At 38.2% G+C, this 21,728-nt stretch overlaps 1 protein-coding gene across 1 annotated transcript; it reads right to left on the bottom strand.

Moving 5' to 3' along the window:
- Positions 1 to 2,675: 2,675 nt before the first annotated feature.
- Positions 2,676 to 21,516, bottom strand: LOC139135043 (uncharacterized). The gene is made up of 4 exons (XM_070702230.1): positions 21,193 to 21,516; positions 8,992 to 9,538; positions 7,932 to 8,020; positions 2,676 to 5,572 (listed from the first exon to the last, which is right to left on the bottom strand). The coding sequence occupies exons 2-4, from the start codon at positions 9,526 to 9,528 to the stop codon at positions 4,897 to 4,899; spliced, it is 1,302 nt and encodes a 433-aa protein (XP_070558331.1). The 5' UTR covers positions 9,529 to 9,538; positions 21,193 to 21,516; the 3' UTR covers positions 2,676 to 4,896.
- Positions 21,517 to 21,728: the final 212 nt, after the last annotated feature.

Genomic DNA, 21,728 nt, shown 5'->3' on the forward strand with positions numbered 1-21,728 from the left:
ACAAACTTCCTCGCATCTTCACAACATCAACAGGTGACTTGATACATTCTCACATATCTGCAAAATATTCAGCGGCTTATAATCCCTCGTGCATGGCCATCAACTGCCCAGTCTATAACTAGTTGACTAAAGCAGAAATTTTGATCGAATGAAAACAAAGGATGCATGGTTACGTCATTAAATCATAGGACGCTGAGAGGATGTGCGTGTATAGGCAAAGGGGGAAAATATCCGTACACGGATACAGAAATAAGGGCATGAGATGAACTGGTGTTTGGGTCAAGTAGGGGGTAGTTTATTTCAAATACAAAGACTGAGGTATGTCAGAACCCTCCCCTGGCGGCTGGTTAACTGTATGCCATGATAAAGACAGAAAGGGTTCTCACAATATCTGCAAAATATTCAGCGGCTTATAATCCCTCGTGCATGGCCATCAACTGCCCAGTCTATAACTAGTTGACTAAAGCAGAAATTTTGATCGAATGAAAACAAAGGATGCATGGTTACGTCAATAAATAATAGCGTCCGATCCCTAAACCTCCGTTGTATAAATTGATACATAGATGTTAACAGACGGTGTTCTCAGACAAATTGTTGCCATTCACAGGCAAGGATGTAGGGAGGTAATGTCTCAATCAGTACCATCACTGGTGAAATGTCATTAAGGTTCTCAGAGAAGTAATTGACCTTTTAAGCTAACATTTCTATAGTGGTAAACAAGCTCAGACCCCCGAAAAATTATATATTTTCGGAAAGACTAGGTGTAGGGAAATATTTTGATTACCAAAGTGTCACCATTGTTTACATAACTATCACGTGGCTGGTAATTTGCATAATCTTTCAAAAATCGGTTTTCCCTATATTTTGTTCACTGCTTTAAGATATGTGCCAGAAATTCATGTGACTGCAAGCTGTCTTAAAGATCTTCTAAAACGTGTATCAGAATATTTTTTTAAACCTTCTTAAACAATATTTATGCCATAAAAACTTCCAGAGCGGTGAATTTAACCTCAGTTAATTTCTTTAAATTGTGCTCTAAAAATAACTAAGCAATATATAAAAAAATCTGAGACACACCTTGGAAGAGCGTTTTGAAAGCTTGCATTACAGCAAGTCTTGAAGTATTGAGGCAAAACATAGGGAAAACAGATTTTTGAAAGGTTATGCAAATTACCTTTCACGTGATAGTTATGTAAAGAGTGGTGACACTGTGGTTACCGAAATGTTTCCCTATATCTAGGCTTTCAGAAAATGCATAATTTGCGGGGGTTCTGAGCTTATTAACCACCAGAGAATTGTTAGATTAAAGAGGTCACTTACTTGTCTTGCACCCTTAATCATTCGAAACTCTGGTTTTCCGGGTTCGGCAACTTCCCGTAAAATGATATTGATGGCTGGATGACGGCGGGTGTATACACAATAGCTGTGACACCATGACGCCATGCTTTTTCAAATATCTTATTAGTGCGACTTTGACGACACGCACATTGCACACAAATCAACCGTTCATCGGCAAATGTTTCCAAAAGATTCCAAAATTTTATCGGATTGAACCTTCGCTCTGGGGAGGGAATGCACCGAACGTTTCAACATACGGGAAGGCTGAGGAACTCTCCGACATCATGGACAAACTACAAGCCGAAATGACCTACTGCTCCTCATTAAAAGTTATTGGGTGCAATAATCCATCAAAGAGGTCATTCACTCTTTACCGTGGGGTGAGCTCCAATAGACGGAGGTGACACGAAAACTAAAAAAATACTGTCTGTAATGCGAACCAACGTATAATTGCGAGATTTGTCAGTTTTCTCGTCAGGTTGCACACGACTGGATACAAGCAGTCTGAGAAGTCTTCTTGAATTTACTTCGAACTGAAAAATGTATGAAGAGCGTGTACCGAAAATAATTTTTCGTTTTATTCCCTTCATTAGAAGGCCCAGATGTGATTTATTGCAATGTTGCTGCGTTCACGTAGGGTTAAAAATCATATAGCGTAGATCTGTTCGGAAATACCCAAAAACGCATTACCTGCTGTAAGCTATTAATAGAACCATATTATTTTAATTTCATAGAGCGTATAACATCCCCTAGCTTGCAATGTCGGCGTATTTTCTCTTCCTTATTCATAGCGTTGCATGAACGTTTCCGCCCGTTTCAAGAATTTGATACTTACTAATACAGTGAAAGAATCTGAACAGGGCAAAGCATTAATATTCCGCTTGTCAAGATATTAAATATTGATGAGTTTTACTTCTGTCGACCAAGGATAAGCCAATTGACTTTGTTGTTTTCTTACTTTCACAACTGGAGCGGGAAATTCGGCACACTATCGCTTGAATAGGTCAAACACCGCAAGCTTGAAAATTCCACGGGAAGTGGAAACATTTGGCAAAATAATGCAATGGGATTAAACTATCGTAAATCGGTGATAATCTATTTCAAAATAGACGTCATGTACCACAAACACCTGTTCATTCTCTCTAACTAATTGCATAGAATAAGACGGTATCTGAACCAAGTTCAATATCGTCACCATTAGCGAGAATAACAAGCATTTTTCGGTACTTCTTATGTGTCGACTTCGTGAAAATAAGATGTCAATATATATTGCTTCTCGCTAAATATGCAACTTATTGGGCTTCATGTGGTTGGAAATTACAAACCCCAAAAAACTATTTGAATTAGAGACCCTTTTTATTGTTGATTAATTGTTACAAAATTCATCAAAAATAAATAAAATGACACACTGAAACAATTACAAACCCCAAAAAACTATTTGAATTAGAGACCTTTTTTATTGTCGAGTAATTGTTACAAAATTCATCAAAAATAAATAAAATGACACACTGAAACGATGAGAGCATGACATCTCATTGTATGTGTCAATAGGCGTGGACGGCCCTCTCTGTGCACTGTGGAAGGCCTGTGGGGGAAAAAGAAGAGGAAATATTCCACTGAAAATAGGTACTTCTTTGTTTCACTTTGCAATGAGGCACTTAAATCAAGCTTAGTATAATTCATTTTTGGAAGACCAGGATAAACATATGATGAATTATTTGATAATAAGGCCTAATTAGGGATGATACGTAACTCAAGGCAATTTTCGTTAACTGTAAAAAATCTTGTTTAAAGTTGAGTTTTTTCAATGACGCTTCAATACTCAACTGAAAGATCTGTCGGTAGATGGCGCGCTGTGGGAAGCGCCCTCCAGCGACGGACCTTTCAGTCTACTTCAATAGGTGAAGGAAGTGCAACAGTTCCATCAAAGTGTCTATTAATCAAATTTACGGGATATCTATTGATGAGAGTAACAAATGCGGGTGTCGAAAAATCAAGGTGCATGCTGGTCGCTGCACTGACACATGAATACTGGGCACATTTTCAAACTCTTTCATGTTGCATGACATAATATTGTGTAATACCAGTACAAATATATAAAAAATAGAAAAGAAATACTGACATTGCTTAATTCCAAAATATTGAGTTTGTTAATTTCTGTGAACAATAAATTTTCATCTCTGCAATAGTCTATGTGATTACGAATTTGCTACGAGACTTACTGTAAACTGTAAATAATGCTTGAAACCCAATCGGCTATAACTTTTGATATTTTTCTCTTTTTGTAATGGTACTGACGATTATTGGTCTACGCCTACTGTATTTTCTTTATGTCTTGCGTTAAACAAATCCACAGAGTGGAGAAGGAAATGTTCAGGTGTTACAGTTATTGCCCATTATGGCAAAATTAAAAAGCGTGTATTTTCCAGTAACCTGATCTACCCTGGAAAAACTCGACGACCCTACAGACTTTTCCTCATTTTTATTCGAGTAAATTCTCCAAGTTTTAATTTTAAGGGTCTCAGCCAACAAAAATAAATTCTTCCGACGTACCCAAATTTTCTGACGCGTGGTACTGGAAACACACACATTTGTCTTTAGTTGGCCTTATTAACTCGAAAAGTTTTACTGTTTTTATCTTCTCGGCTGGCTACATTTCAAAGAATTACTGTTGATATCTTCGGGCATTACACTGTCTTAATTCACGAGACAGTTTTTTAAGTATACGATGTTACTCTGCGTACAAGAATGTATTGTGGCTTCTCTTTTAGGAAAATTACTTCCCATTTTTTGCCGTGCATTGACCGACAAGTGTAAAGATGCAGGGTTATGGCAAGCAATTGTTCAAAAGCATGCCATTTGTATACACGGGAAATGTTATGACGACAGTTGAGTAAGCGAAAATTTCGATGCTACATAAGCGTCAGGATTATCAACAGGTTGGAAAAAATTCAGACGGATGGACAGAAAACACCAGACTTGGTTCAAGGCTGTGAGTTGTGAATGTGTGAGTGGGGATGACGCGATACTTCTCTGTTCGTATGAACCGTGTGAACGGGGTGAACGCGATGAATGGGGTGAACAATGTAGAGGGGAGTTTCACCCAAAGCCGATAGAAACTAAGTAAGACTTAAAGGTAACGCGTTCGGTTTCTAGGAAGACCTGAGCTGCCAAATGTCAAATAGATTTCTATGAAACAGAGGAGACACAAGAGAAAATGTTGTAAAGGCTAACATTTTTTAAAAATTCACCGAATTGAACCAAGTCTAAGAAAACACCTGAAGTACATCATTGCACCAAAGTGTAGGAGAGGGCTGCATGAGTTCATCGATGGAGAGTGGTACATTTTTAATCTGAGAACCCACAATGTGTTATGTAGTTGAAAAAGCATTCAAACTGAAAAACCGTCTCGTTGCCGTAACATACTGGGGTCTAGTGGTAAGTTTTCAGCGACTAATAAAAAATCAAACACCAGGGGGATTATCTGTTGTAATCCAAAAAAAGAAATCGAGGCACACCGTGGTCTTGTTTTCCTGTAATATTACGCGACGACAAAGCTTAGTCTCTAAGGAGGAGACGGCGAACTATTTCAGCTTTCTTTGGATTGACCCTCTCAAGTTCAGCCATCGTCTCCTGTGGCAAGTCCCAGACCACTTCATTGCCTCGTGCGAAGTATATTTGTCCCTCGGTTTCTGGATCGTTGCTGCGATGCATCATCCAGCCACCGATGAGAGTTGCTTCCTCCACAAACAGGCCACAGATGCAGCGCTTGCCAGCGTCGCTTCCACGCTCCTGAACTTTCAGGTTTTGGAGGAGCTCCGGCAGCCGACTCCTCCCTTCTTCGAGCGTTGTGGAATAGAGCTTCGAGCCAGATTTTCCTTGCGCGGAAGCTGTTTCCGGCAGCGGAGCGGGCGGCCTGTCTGTCCGAGACAGATGATTCCGTTTGGGGCTCTGGAGGTGCTGTTCCCCCGTCGGCGCCGTTGCCAAGTAGCTCGCCGTGCTCAATGCTTCCTTCTTGATAAACTCTGTATATCCCTTATCGTTCGGCTTCCCAACGCATGGTTTTGTAATGGGGTACATAAGTTTCAAATCTTGAACGTGCTGGCCTGGAATAGGGTGCCGTTGGAAATATCTCAAGAGCGCCGGCATGTTGGGAAACTTGCAATCTTCAGTAACAAAGTACTTTCCTCCGTCCGTGTTGACATGGAAATGGAATATGTTTTTGTTGTGGTAACTGTGAAAACAAGAATGGAAAACAAGGCGGCGTGAATTCTACGATTAAAATGTGACGACACAGTGTGAACAACGAATATGACGGGAAGGCAGCGGCCTCCTCAGAGTTGAGTCAAATACCCGTGCACATGTGTCGTGAACTGGTCAAAATCTCATGGTATACCATTGCTTGGTGTCAATGGAATCGTGTTCGCCCACATTTGCTTTAAGTTTGCCGCACATTATATTTGAAATGTATCGGGACTAACCGTTTCAGTGGAGGAGATGTTTTGGCCAACTTGGAATATTAGAAAATTGGCAAGAAGGATACAACGTATAAAAATTTCAACAAACAAAATCAGCCTAAATAGTAAAGGTGGACACTTGTACATATGTAACTTTCAAAAAAATAAATAAATAATAATTTCGGCAAAAATGGCAATTTTGACAAACAAATCCACATATATTAATCAAATTCCAATGACTTTATCCCTTAGCATTTAAAGACCGAATTTGAAAATATCAAGTTGTGGTTTTAGAGGAAAAAAGATGCTTTGAACCTCTATTTACAAATTTGCCCCTAAAGAATTACATATGAAAATTTCATCATCATTTAAAAAGGCCATGGTTTTTTGTGCTTTTTTATGTCAACGGCAACTTTTTGTACTATATATTCCAAAAAGCATGTTGAAATGCCCATTGTGCAGCTTTTCAAGAAACAGGGTGTAAAGTGCATTGTTATTGTTAACATCTGAATTTGAATCGGAACTGAAATTCACCTGTCAACAATAACAATGCAGTTTACATACGTGTAAGGATGAGTTGAAGAGCTAAATACTGTGTATCTTGAAATGCCTTTGGGAGCAGAACAAGAAACTGCCGTTGACATACAAAACAAAAAACAGTGAAAAATCCTCAGGAACATAACAATTGAGTTTCAAAAAACCTGACAAGCATCTTCGTTTCTTTGAAGTCTTTGAAGGAGAAAAAGATGAAAACATTTTCAACGCCTTTAATAATGCACATTTCATGTTAATTCAATGAAACTCTTATCTAGAGCGTACCTAGGAATTATATTCCAAGTATAAAGGCAATTTGACCGACAAGTCTCGACTTTTTAGCAGTTTTTAGGTTCTGACTGTCACATTTTCTATGCTCATTTGCATATTTTAAGGACCGGCATAGCCATTTGAACACACTCTGGGTGTTAAGACGTCTGTTTCTATAATACTATATATAGCATTGAACAAACTACGCTACAGTGCACGTGGCGCCGTTTCTATTCAATTTTAATTTATTGCTACACATGGTGTAAAGTTAAATTCTAACTGTCATTTGAAGAGCGCTTTTACCCGTCAACACCAGGACTAAATAACAGGCTGTTATTCCAAAGTCGTTTCCAAATAAAAAACTAAACTTCAGTATCGTTAGATACACACATAAGTCAGTTTGTCATATTGATTTTGGATATTTTTCGAGTGGTGTAATGTTGGCAGCCATTTTGGGGTGCATCGCTAGTTATAACACGCACTTCTTGCACGGACGTGGTGACAAGTATAAATGCATGCACAACTCAGTTCGTACAATGGCATGAAATAACTTGAAAGCTAAATCATGACGTCACAATAAAGATGCAGCAACGGAAGCGTTAACGGCCATAACTTCGGTGAATTCGGTAAAAGAACAACCCAGCTCCCTTGTGAACAGCCATGGTAATTAAGGTAGAATGCACCTCATGGACAGATATTCAGACTCTCAAATTGTGGGAGCTCATTTTAAAGCTCTTGGTGTAAGAAAACTTTTCACTGGCTTAGTTTTTCGAAAATCGAAAACTTTATTTTTCTCCATAGAGTTAACACAGGGATGGCGGCCATTTTGAATTTCAAATATCGGTAAATCTGGGTTATTTGTTTCTCTAGTGCCAAAATTTGCACGGTGACCCCTGAGTTTTATTCTTGATTTTGAAAGTAAATGGTGGAAAGATTCCTTGAGGAAAGTTTGAGCAAAAGATTAAGTCCTTTACTTTCGAGGCGCGAACTACATGTACCTTAAAGGTATACTGTCACCTGTTCCAATTTTGCCACAGTTACCACGGAAAGAGAAAATCTAACCAATCACAGATTTTAAGTGGGTGGCCACTTTTTAAAAACACCGCCCTCACATGGGCATTTTGAATACCAAGGAACACCCCTTTGACCATATATAGGCATATTCAGATTAAAGGTGACTGTATACCTTTAAGGCGACTCCGTTGATTTTGCCAGACCGCCACTTAGCCTACATAGGCCTACCACGATTATTGAATGACCGTACGCTCTGACATAACTAAAGTACATGTAATCCTTAAAATTAAAACACCCAAAGGCCCTCCGCAAACTTACTTTGCCGACACCGTGTAATTACCCGGCTTTGACATACTGTTCCTGACCAAAAATGAATACGCTGGACGACCACCCAGTGACACTTCAACCTGCAAACAAGAACGAATGAACAAGTTATAAACATAAATAAATAAATAAATAAATAAATAAATAAATAAATAAATGGGCAAATAAAATGAATGCATGCATGAATATTTAGATTTGAAATGGTCATAGCGGTTGGTCCAGACTATTAACCCTTTCACCCCCAGTTCCCTGTATACAGGTCCAAGATCACCATTGATAACAATGGGTTTGGGTGGAACCATGGTGGTGAAAGGGTTAATAGCTGTAACATTCGAAATTTTCATTTTTTTTAAAGACATGTTCTTGTTGTTCTCCCATGATGTACAAAATCATCAGCATTGCCAACACGATGCCATTGTTCGTTGGATAGATGCAGACTATCTTGACAAGTTGAATGCTAAGAATTTCAACTTGATGCTTTGGGTTCAGACCAGGAACTATATTTTACCGCAGTCCCCCATCCTTGAATTTACAGCCGAAACAAAACACGGTCAAAAACAAAAAAACAACAACACAACTTATGTACAGATCTGAAACGACAGACATAAACTTTTGTTTGCATAATACTGTGTCACCCGTGTGACAGACTATCAAATTCTAACACTTCTTAAGAACGTGAATGATATATATTATACAATATGTCACTCTTTAACTTCCAACTTGTACGATACCACGGGTCTTAAAGTCACGTGACTTCTTTCGCCACAGAATCCTGAAACTTTTCGATGCCCATATCTTCCGCATTCAATACATTTGACCAAATGAACAAATCACTGTAAAATTTTTCAATTCTTGGCTAAGAGTAGCATATGAAGCGGCAGGTATTCCTGAGAAACATTGTGACAGATTCGACAACAGAATGTGGTACATACATTTAAACATCACAAATGAACGAAATAAATCCACCATCGGGACTGATATCAATGATCCAGTAGGGCATATCAATAACATTCGTATGACGTAATACTGTAAACCTCTTAAGAACTAGTTTTACCTCTCTAGTTGTCAGGGTACCATGGTAACATGGAAGTTCGGTGATATCGGTACTTTCAGATCTAGTTTCTGAGTAAAACAAATCTTCAGTGGCGATTTCTCTGGGTGGGGGCGGAGGTGGCGGTCGTTCGGGGATGTCAGCTGGTAGAGTGTCACTTGGTAGCCTGCCCGGCCTGGGAGGTAGCTCTGGTAGTGTGGCGGGAAGTGATCCTTTTCTTAACCCTCTATACCGTGGTGAGGTCACTGGTGGTGCAAGATCGTCGGTCGAGCGACTCCTTGGGAAGACTTTCTTCTGCGATGGCTTGCTGTCACTTATCAGTACGGTGCTTGATAGTAAGCCGTCAACCGTCTCGTCCCAGTTGACGCTCTTTTTTCTTGTGGTGTCATAGGCGGTCAAGTCCCCAGACCTGAGCCCGTGTTTTTCGAGAAAGTTCTGGAGAGAAAATCTTATGGAAGAACCCGGATGCACAGGCACTGTGTGCGATTCAGGGCCTGAATTCTGCAAATTGAGTATGACTTCAATGGTTGTAGACGCCATCTTGCTTTACCTGAAATAAACGATAGCGTAAAGGATCTGAATTACACAATACTGCACGAATTCCTCGATCGCACGATGCTCTCTCAAAACGCCAGCATCTACGGAAGCAATTTTGTTCCTACTGCAGTTAAATATTTCGATTATTGTTCCCTTCGTCAGCATTATTTGCAAATCAAGTGAGTGCACAGCACGGGGTCAATACACCTGAACGACTCGGACAAAAAGCCTACTACAAGACGCGGGTGACTTCAATTTGATCACTTACATGAAAATGTACAGCGTTATTTATTATACATTTTTAAAGGAATGACCTTGTTCAGTGCCAATGGTAATTCTACGCTGCAAAACCGCTTTTTGGTTGGTTGTCTTAAACTATATTTTATTATTAAAGATTGCATTTCTCCAAAGGTGCATCCCCACTAACTGGCAGGCAAACATTTTCATTTACAATTTTGCCAAATGATTTTTTTTGCTTTTTTATTGATCGCTCCCCGTTAACACAGTCTTAACAAGCAAACTAGCGGCTGATATTGCTCGCTGTAATTTTTTCCGGGGAAAAAAAACAACAAACAAATGTTTCATTGCATAGCACCCTGAAGCTGAAAGGAATGTCATCATATTGCACCGTGGCAATCATTATCTCTCCTCCGCACAGATTTGTCATTGGCGTCACGGTGTCTGCGCACTGCAAAACTTACACACCTTTAGGTATGCATGCTATTATGTAATATGGTTGTATTGCTTGTGATATTCTCTTTATGGGAACTTTGCACTGAGAAAATCATGTAGAGATTTCTAATGCCAAATATTAAGGTAGTGATTAAATATGCCCGCCATTATATACCGATAAGCTAGACGCTGTAACGGTTTGATGATTTTTCACAATTTTTGCTTTGTGTGTCAACCAAAGTTTTGTTCTACTCCGCAGAGCATGTTGAAATATCCAATATTTAGCTTGTCAACACAGCCTCTGTGAGAGTAAAATCGATATTTAATATTGTTTTACATTTGAAATCTACTCAAGACTATAAGTCACTTGTCAACAATAATAAGGCCAAAGTAATTATATTATTTGTTTTGCGTCCCCACCCTCGTAGGTTTTTAAAGTTTTCATGAAAAACACACACAATGTATTTGAATAGGAAATTTTAGGACATGACCGCTTAGCTTTTCTGAACTAAAAGTTTATTACAATTTTTAGCTCCGCTGTCAGCGACGCGGAGCTTATCAAATAGGTTGATTTTCCGTCGTCGTCCGTCGTCGTCCGTCGTCCGTCGTCCGTCGTCCGTCGTCGTCCGTTGTTGTCGTCAGTCAACAATTGCCTTCTCCTCTGAAACCGCAAGTCCAATTGCTTTGAAATTTATATGCGGTTCACTTGGGGTGACCTCTCTTAAGTTTATTCAAATCGTGGTGAAATTTGCATATTTGTATTTTTGGGGCATTTTTTGCTGTTTTTGGTAAAAAAAGCTTCTTCTCTGAAAGCGCTTGTCAGATTGCTTTGAAAGTTGATGTGCAGTTTACTTAGGGTGACTTCAGTCAGATTTCTTCAAATCGTGGTGAAATTTGCATATTTGTATTTTAAGGCAATTTTTGTCATTTTTGGTAAAAAAATCTTTAAAAATCTTCTTCTTCAAAACTACCGGTCAGATAGCTTTGAAATTTGGTACATATGTCCCTAGGGATGATCTATTTAAGATTTGTTCAAATTGTGAAGAAATATGCAAATTTGCATTTTTAAGGCAATTTTTGCCATTTTTGGTCAAAAATGTATTTCTCAAAAAGTACTGGTCTGATAGTTTTGAAATTTGGTATACAGGTTTCTATAGATGCACTTAGTAATATATATTGAATTTCTGATGAAATCTGTAATTTTGTATTTTTGGGCAATTTTTGCCATTTTTGGTCAAAAAATGTGTATTGCCAAAACTACTCATCTGATAGCTTTGAAATTTGGTATAGAGGTTCCTACACATGAACTAAATGATATGTATTGAAATTATGATGAAATCTGCAATTTTGTATTTTTGGGGCAATTTTTGCCATTTTTGGTCAAAAAATGTGTATTTCCAAAAGTACTCATCTGATAGCTTTGCAATTTAGTATACAGGTTCCTACAGATCACCTTAATGATATTTGTAGAAATTATGATGAAATCTGCGATTTTGTAATTTTGGGGCAATTTTTGCTATTTTTGGTCAAAAAACGTGTTTCTCAAAAAGTACTGGTCTGATAGCTTTGAAATTTGGTATACAGGTTCCTACAGATGAGCTAAGTAATATATATTTAATTTCTCCTGAAATCTGTAATTTTGTATTTTTGGGGCAATTTTTGCAATTTTAGGTCAAAAAATGTGTATTTCAACAACTGCTCATCTGATAGCTTTGAAATTTGGTATACAGGTTTCCATAGATGAACTACATGATATTTATTGAAATAATGATGAAATCTGCAATTTTGAATTTTGTGGCAATTTTTCCCATTTTTGGTCAAAATATGTGTTTCTCAAAAGTACTGGTCTAACAGCTTTGAAATTTGGTATACAGGTTTCTATAGATGAACTCAATTTGATCTTTTGAAATTATGATGAAATCTGCAATTTTATTTTGGGGGGGCAATTGTTGCCATTTTGGTCAGAAAATTTTTATTCTCAAAACACTACTCATCAGATAGCTTTGGTTGACATGTTCCTAGGGATGATCCGATGTGATATATTCAAAGTATGATGAAATCTTCAATTGTGTATTTTTGCAGCTTATTTTAGCCACTTTTTTCTGGCCACTGCATTGAGCTATCAAAGATTTCCTCCTTCTTCATCAACATGTGTCTAAAATAGTTATTCTCTACATAAACACAGCGGAGCTATATCGGCCGCTAGGTCGCTTGTTTATTTGCTGCAATCAAATTACATTGTGTTAATTTTCTTGTGTGTGTTTTTCAGCCGCTTAGGCGCGTACCTTTTCCCATTTAGAGTGGACGCAAAACAAAGAATTTAATTACTTCGGCCTAATGAAGATCACACATGTATAGGGTGAGTTGACGACCTGAATTCTTTGTATCTTAACAGTATTTTAGGAGTAGAACAACAAAGTAGTCAACATTGGGAAAAAAAACACAAATAGTGAAGGAATTACCAACAAATACAGCTACTGACCCTTTAATGAGGATATCCCTAAGATTAGACGCTTCATATTAAATTTTAAACATGTAAGCCAAGTGGTATCTGGGGAAACAACATTTCGACAAAAATTGAAAAAAAAACCCGCCCTACAAATTTGCATCTGAAAAGTTCTTCATCATGTCATCATTTTAGTACAAACTATGACGGCGGCGACGCTGGAACTGACGAGTTATAATGTGGAACTGGAACTTGTTTATTGAATATAGCACCACAGCTAGGCGTCATGGCCCAGCCGCTGATATATCAGAGTATAGCACACATGAGAGAGGGCGAAAGGCCGTGGCTGAGGGTGAGCATATAATACTATGGCTATTACGGATAACGACGCCATAAAGATCACAACTCAAGAAAGACTTGCACCGACCTTTGAAAAGAATGTAAAGCATTAATTATCAATTGCCCGGGCATGGCATGCTATATCCATTGTTTCAGACCCACTAAATGAATAAATTAAAATGATATTTAGCAACATGATAAATGATTACGATACAATAAGAGCACGGAGCTCTTTAGCACGCAGATTTCTTCTATGAGAAGAATTTCTCACTGGATATACTAGCCTGTTTACTGGGAGACAAATCATAATTATTGTGACATGCACACACTTAATTTTGGACTCAGCTGTTAGTTTTGTGTTTGCCAGTGTTTTTCTTCTGTCTACAGAATGCATTTCACACGCTATTATATTAAATAAAAACAATGTTATCTATGTCTAAAAAGCACGAAGTTTTTGACGAACACACAGTACAGCTAAGGGAGCGTCCAGTTATAGTGGCTAGGGTGGGCCGGCCGAATTCGGGTGGGGGGGGGGGGTTGTCATCTGAAATTGGATTGCTTTTTTTCAAAATGTACTGGGAGTGGATCATTTGATTTTCGATAAAAACTTCATTCTGTCAGAATGCATTATTTCAGTTTAAAAAAAAACATTCCAGGAAACTATAAGGCGGTTCTCCGATTGTTTTTTACTTATTCTCTGAAGTCAGTACACTGTGGTCGGCATACAAGAACATATGTTAGTGTCTTATTTCTTGTCTTGACAAGTCTATATAGTTACACAGACTTGTCTTACAAGAGCTTTTACCAGCAGGGTGGGGATGACAGGCTCTTGGTATCATCATGCTGTGACTTAAGTTTGGTAGAAGCACAATTAGCATATGTCTTATACACGGACCTATATGGAAATGCATCGACTGACACAACTGAGTTATTTTATACTCCATTGTTGATCAGTATCAAATTGAGATCTATTTAGGCACAGACTCCCTGTCTGTGATTTAGGATAGTTGCACAACATTTATTTCAAGTTTCAATAGTAACAGCCTTCTAAAAATCCCGCTAATGGCGCTTGGACATAATGACCGTCTGATATTATCGGCATTTATCAACCGTACCAGATATGAACTGTAAATGCTCACGTGTTTAATTATATATTGAAGTTATGTGTAAATTTGAACCTTTGCCACATGTTTGAAACTTCATTGAAAGTATTATGATCAACATAATGAACAATATTCACCACAGATTAACTTTATAGGTCATTAAGTATTCAAACACGCAATTAGCTGAAATAGAAATAGTTAATTTCTTTGACTGCTGTCATTGTATCACCACTTTACATAGCAAGTGTAATTGCATGCCTTTGGTCAAGTCCTTCAAACTATATATTCCAAACTTTGAAAGCTCATTAGATATGCAAACTATAAATTAGCTGACACGAAAACTTAAGTGCGAAATGACTATCAATATTGGTATAACCTGGTATAATCATCAATGTACATAGCATGTTATGCCAACTTTGATCAAATAAATCCAAGTATATATCCCTCATTAGGAAAGTTCATTAAATACACAAATTAGGAATTGGCTGAAGCACAAATGCTTAATGCCTATTAATAATGTTAGCCTAAAATTGCCCAGTTTAATTATTTTATGTTACATGATAAGTTACCGCATAGGTATAACTTATGGAAATGGAAAATTGAAGACCACTTTGAGTGTAAGACATGCCATAAGAAGGACGATTGTGAGCATTTCCTGTTTGGGTGCGCTACTACAATCCGTTTCTGGCAAAAAGTCAATGAGATTATTAATATGGTGTGGAAAACGAACTTTAAAATACTGTGGAAACACGCGGTGTATGGTTATATGATAGATATTGATACGTTTAAAGATGAACATAGTTATAAATATTGCTACCTTGTAGTATACAAGACATAGATATTGAATGAAAAATGTATTGAACGTTTTCTGAAGGAAGAACTAATGTATCTGAAAATCACAAAGAAGAGTAAATACATAGAAGAAATGATAAAGTATTTATGATGGATTAGTTTTGTGAATAATACCGTTGCCGCATTGTATTTTTTTTGTTCATTGCTGTTGTGGGTGTTTTTTTCCCCTTGCTGACTTTTCCAATTGAATTGTCTTGGGAAAGTTGTGTACAGTTTAAAAATAATTGAGAGATGAATAAAAGTGATTTTTTGTAAAAAAAAAAAAAAAAAAAAAAAAAAATAACGTTAGCCTACATAATAGTATCTTTAATGTACATAGCAAGTTTTATCAATTTTGTCATGTAAATTCAAATATATATCCCTAATTTAAAAAATTCATTAAATATGCAAATTAGGAGCTGGATGAAGTAAAAATGCTTAATGACTTTCAGTAACGTCGTGTTATGTACATAGCACGTTTCGTCAACTTTGGTCTGGTCAATACAGATAAATATCCCTGATCATGAAATTTCATTAAATATGCAATAAGGAATTGGCTCATGTTCATATGCTTAATGACTTTCAATAATGTTCTATCATAGTATCTTTAATGTATATAGCCAGTTTCGTCGACTGTGGTCTCGTCAATTCAGATAAATACCCCTAATTAGGAAAGTTCATAAAATATGCAAATTAGGAATTGGCTGAGGTAAAAATGCTCAATGACATTTAATAATGTTCTATCATAGTATCTTTAATGTACATAGCAAGTTTCATCAATTTTGGTCATGTAAATTCAAATATATATCCTTAATTTCAAAAGGTCATTAAATATGCAAATTAGGATTTGGATGAAGTAAAAATGCTTATTGACTTTCAGTAATGTTAAATCATAGTATCCTCAATATGCATACCAAGTTTCGTCAATTTTGATCGAGTAAATTCAGATATATATGCCTAATTAGTAGATTTCATTAAATATGCAAATTATTAATTATCTTTCACGTCAACCCTTAATAACTTGCACAGCTGATATATCTTGATGTGATCAACATTTGTAGCAAATCTCATCAAATTGTGTGCAGTCGTTCTCAATGTATAGCCGTTTTTTCTAAAATCATTAATTATGCAAGTGAGCAAAAAGTAAGCAAGCCACACCCACCAAAAACTAATCAGTTCTTGCCATTTGCAAACTGAATCTATGTACCAGATTTGATTCAGATCTGATTAGCCGTTTTTGAGATATTGAGCACACAGACAGACAGACACACAGACAGACAGACAGACAGACACACAGACAGACAGACATCGCTGCGACATATGCTCACGTGTGTCAACACGTGAGCATAAAACCCCACTCACTGTGAATTAGACAGACCACAAAGTCAATGTGCAACATATAGCTGAAAGACTATTTTTCACATTGCGATTTTAAGCCAATTTTTATGAGAAAAGAGACATGTATATGCATACGGAGAAAAAAAGCAGAAGACATAATTCTGTAAATGGTTTGTTGAGTGACAATCACGTATTCGTCTCTTGAAAAATTTTGTGGTTATAAGGTATAACAGTAGTGTAAGAATAATGAGGTTAGAATAAGGGACCGTTCAGTTTTTGTCATTTACGGAAAATATTCAATGGACGACATTCCATTCAACCCCTTTAACATAATGACTTACGGTCATTATGTTAATAAAAATTGGGAAGTGTTTATTTGCCTATGAGACATCCTCTACGTTGGACGCCATACGATAGTTGACACAGGTTACATTTACTCCATGACGGAGCTGTATCAAAGTACGATCTACTTAGGATAACATATATTTATTGCACTATATTCATACAAAGTGTAAACATCAACAGCGTTCTAATAAAATTTTGGGAAGTGATTACATTTGACACAAAGTTTAGCCATACCTTGGGGTCGTATAACACAAAACATACGACAGTTGACAAATTATATTCTCTAAAAGATGGATCTGTATCAAAGTAAGATCTATTGAGGACGAAACATTTAGTGCACTTTATTTATACAAGGTTCAATATCAAGAACCTTCTATGCCTTCTTCAGGGGTCATCAAACTTTTATAACCTTGGGGGACATCAGCACTTTTTATTGGATATGGTTCTATCATATTGACAGAAGCGCACGAAGAATTTGCAGGCTCACCCCGGCCATAATAACATAACGCTTCCTATGGAAGACAGGCAGGTTAAAATTCTCACCGAAAACTTCGCGAGTGGCACCGCTTTACCTTATTTATGGGCCTACAATACAGTAATACAGTATTCAGTGTCTGACAGTCAAACGTAGGAAGCCGGTCATGCGTAATGGAGTTATCCGACAAAGAGCCAGCTTGGCCCCCTTAGGGCACTGCTCTGTAGAGATAACCCTGGTATTGTCCGTTCACTGTAACCTTACTGGTAGCGAGGTGTTTAGGACTTCGAGCTCCAGGGTCCTGACATCTGTCTACTACATCATCGCAACCGCAACCGCAGCCGCACTACGTCTAGTAAATAGCTCGAATAGTGGATATATTGTGCTGTCTTGCATACAGTTGGATCTACTGAAAGTAAAACATGATGGAACGCACTTTGTTTCTGTAGCATTGCCAACGTTACATCCGTGCGCTAAAACAACAGAGATGGTTAGGATGACGATACACACTCGACCGTTCCCTGTCTCCTGGGGGAGGGGTTACTTGTATTATTTTCATACAAAGTTATGCCGTCGGCCCAGTTGAAAATATCGATCATGAACATTCCAAAATTTATGACCCCTTGTCAGCGATTTTCTTTACAATATATGGGAATTTTTACCGTTATTCTCCCGCATGTGAAGTTCTCCACTGTAGCACGGGACATTTTCTCTGTCACTGACTATAGTGTTTTGGGAGGTCTATGCACTGACCTATCTTTAGATTTTTTTTAGATGAAAAGTTACTCTATGTTTAGGGATTTTTTCATGTGAAAGTGACCCATCCGGGAGGCACGTGCCCCTACACCTTTCTATAGGAGTGCTGGCCTCCCCTGCGAGGCACAGTATAATCGACGTACTGTGGGGCGGGGTGGGGCGCTGGCTTCTTTGGGGCCGGACAACAAACTGCAGCCTTACCCTTCCCAAACGGCAACGATTCAATCAAGCTAGCGCTTGAGTTAGCGGAGACCCGTACACGACTGCATCTTTCCGTCCAGTAACTAATTACTGTGTAGGAGACGGTACCCATGCCATTCACTCGCACATTCTAATCAGCATGATTGGTGATGCGCATGGATGGATTACCGAGATTCACACCGTCCCTATGAACGTTATCAACAGATAAACTATCGCGCAAAACCACAATCAAGGAACGGGTGCTGTGCAACTAGTGCGGAAAGGAGACCCTGTTGAGCTCCAGCCTGAAAGATTCGTCGCCCTCGAGGCCCTCGAGCGACGGATCTTTCAGTCTATAATATTATCTCCAGTCCGACTATGTGAAGGGACATGCCATGGGAGGTGTTGGGAGGTCCGTGCATATCGCATGTAGGCCTATATAGTAGATAGTAGTAGTCTTGTGGCAAAAATAAACTGAACCCCTGACAATTGGGTTCAAAGGTCAAATCTACAATTTCTGGACCGCCTATGTACGTTTCTTCACAGCCGCAAGTATGCCTTGACCAGACGAACCATTAAAACCCATAAAGTTGCAAATTATTGCTCCTTAAAGTTCCCTATATATATATGGATCCATAATCCCTCTCGGCACCCACAGGCACCATAAACAGATCAGACCACTTGAACATTGGGCCAAGCATGTAAACGTATGGATCCAAAATCACGTGAGCAAATGACACTTTAGGTCAAAGTTCTTGTTGTGCGTTGCTATGGCTCGTAAAGTATTGCGTTTGATTTCATGACATAACGTAACCCAAACATTCCTTGGTGACTACAGTTCTTCTTATGCATGTTATGCGCACCAATACAAGGAAAAACAAATATAGTAAGAAAGATACTGAATTGCCACGTCTGGCGCTCTAAGACGCAAAATTTTGATTTACGTTCAGAATGAGGAATAATGTAATTTCTGAACTTACACATTGGAAGTTTGTTTCCTTATAGACAGAGAGGTCGTACTTTATTATACCCATTACACAAGTTACATGCACTCAGGCTTCAGAGGCATGAACACTACGGCAATAACAACAACAACAACAACAACAACAACAACAACAACAACAACAACAACATGTTCACTCCGCAAATTTCTTTCCTATTTCACAAACATCTGATCTGCATGATGGGCTATCACTCATGACTGCAAATTACACTCTACAATACATGGGAAGTGATACCTCAGGAACTGATCATGACTTCGAAACAAAACGCTACAAAAGTACCGGTATGCCATCACGGTTATATTAATAGGAGAGTTAAAAAAAACAACATTTCTTTAGTATTTGGAATTTTTATTGAGGAAATTGAACATGGAATGATGTAAATACATTTAACTAAGTTCGATGATAAAGGAATATTTCGAAGCAAACTTTCAACCATTATCTCACCAAATCAAGAATAAAAATCAGGGGTCACACAGTTTGGCACTTGAGAAACAAATCATCTAACATATCATCGATATTTGAAATTCAAAATGGCTGCCATCCCTGTGGTTAACTTGGAGTCCGTGGAGAAAAAAAATACAATTTTCGATTCTCGGAAAAATAAAAAAAGTGAATTTTTTGTCACTCGAAGAGCTTTAAAGTGAGCTCCCACAAATGCTAGATCAGCAAAATTGTAAAAATTTGAGAGTCCCCATATCTGTCTCCGAGACACATTCTATCTTATGGCAAACTATAGTACAGCAATTTCCAGACTTTATCATTTGTGCAAAGTCAATATATTCATAGTTATGGATCTACAGTCATGCCTATGCAAGCCAGGTACTAGCATGCATTGGAATTCCAGAAATACTCGGACCCTCCCCTTCACAGTAGTCGGCCATGTTGTTCCGTCGACCCAGTTTTGTCTCTGGACAAATTGATTAAGGTACACGACTCTTAAAAAGAGAACAAAGCACTTAAATCCTATACACAGACAAAGAAAACAAAGCACTAATGCGAGAACAACCGGGGATTGAGGAATGCCGCTTTAAAGAGCCATTAACGGTAACGGTGGATGAGTTTCTCGGTAATCTTATTTTGTTGGTAAAATCATGCTCCCTCTATCGACAGGGACCGTGGTGCTGTTATTGTTTGTGATGCATTATAAATAAGTTTGGAGTAAAATTCATCCGTCAACAGTAACACCGTATATGTACATAATGTGATGTATTTGCAAGACTAATACTCTATTTCATCATACTCTGGATTGAATAATAAGAATGTTTTTTCCCTAGAATATAAATAAAAATATAAAAATAATATCAACAGTTTCAGCTATTGTCATTTTAATTAACTAGGATACTTTCCCCTTTAATGAAATGGCTCACTCACTATCTCATAGGAACAGGGAAGAATAAAAATGTATGTATAGATTCATGTATGTTTGCACAGTCCCCGCGAAGGGATCATTGTGGTATTTCAAAGGTACTCGGCGGTTCGGAGTAACAGTTCGATATTTACATATGTATGTATGTACGTACGTAAACGCATGTATGTATAGCTAGCTAGCTAGCTATATGTATCTACGTAGGTATCCATGTATGTATCAATGTACACGTATTTACGTGTCTATATATGTTACGCAAATCTGTCACGATGAGCTTATAAAGCTTGGAACACTTGAAGTTTTAGCAAGCGAGCCATGTTTATTGAACCATGAAGGTTGTTTGAATGCCTCCATGATCAAAAGCAACTGGATCGCATTTAAGTATGAACGAAGTAGTTTTTTTTTTTTGAAACGGGCTAGGCTGCCTTTTTTCGTAAGTGTAGTGTCTGTTTTCTTCAGTTTGGCAAGAATGAAGCACTAATACCTTTGTAGCTCGGATGACAATGGTAGTGGCGGTACATGTATGCGGAAACTGTGCCAAACAAATGTACTAAATATATATTGATACTGGCAGCACGTACGAGTTATGTTCTACTGCATATAACGCCGCCAATAGTTCATCATGGGACGTGACCTCTCTGCTGTCGCTCACAGTAGCGACAGCCACGATGAACACATAGGGTTAATAGCAAGTGAACAAAGAAAGGAAACACAACCAGTACATTGTCATGGCCCAAAAACTATTTAAAAACTCTTCTGTAGTTGGTGTCATCTACATATGAACTTCTTCCCACTCTGACGCTAGTACCTACCTTGGCTTCTTAAGTGGGCCAATTAACCACGGCCTGCCGGACGGCAACACCATCGACTCCACCAATCAATCGTCCGAGTGTGTTTGTCAGCGACGCGTCCGTTGTCCTCGATACAACTCTCTCTTGGATGTGCTAAACACGTTCCACTTGCGGTGTAACTTTCTCAAATTGCACATTCAGTGTTTCATGTACATCCCACCTCATACTGTTGACGAAAAACCACGAAATTATCTCCCGACTTCTGCAGACGAATGCCGCGAATGGTAGACGCGGAAGTGCATACCTTCCGCATTCAACTCCTCGGCCAGATATCACATGACTCATGGGTGATACCATTTATTAGATGGGCAACGTACGGGGCTAAACAGGAGGGACGGGAGGTTCAATTTAAAACTGCACGGGCATCCATCTCTCATCCTCTGCGTGGAGTAATATATAGATCAACGTGCCCTTCTTAAGGCTTTGCAGCCGAATACAACAAGAAGACAACCCAATAAAAACGAAATTTAATAATCTACTTTCATTTACAGTTCATG

Source organism: Ptychodera flava, chromosome 6 (genome assembly GCF_041260155.1).
Source record: "Ptychodera flava strain L36383 chromosome 6, AS_Pfla_20210202, whole genome shotgun sequence".
Classification (NCBI taxonomy): Eukaryota; Metazoa; Hemichordata; class Enteropneusta; family Ptychoderidae; genus Ptychodera; species Ptychodera flava.

Coding starts and splice junctions, on each gene's coding strand:
- LOC139135043 (XM_070702230.1), bottom strand. CDS start 9,528: ATGGCGTCTACAACCATTGAAGTCATACTCAATTTGCAGAATTCAGGC. Junction 8,021..8,991: donor GTACCCTGACAACTAGAGAG/GTAAAACTAGTT, acceptor TCTTGTTTGCAG/GTTGAAGTGTCACTGGGTGG. Junction 5,573..7,931: donor AATTACACGGTGTCGGCAAA/GTAAGTTTGCGG, acceptor TTGTTTTCACAG/TTACCACAACAAAAACATAT.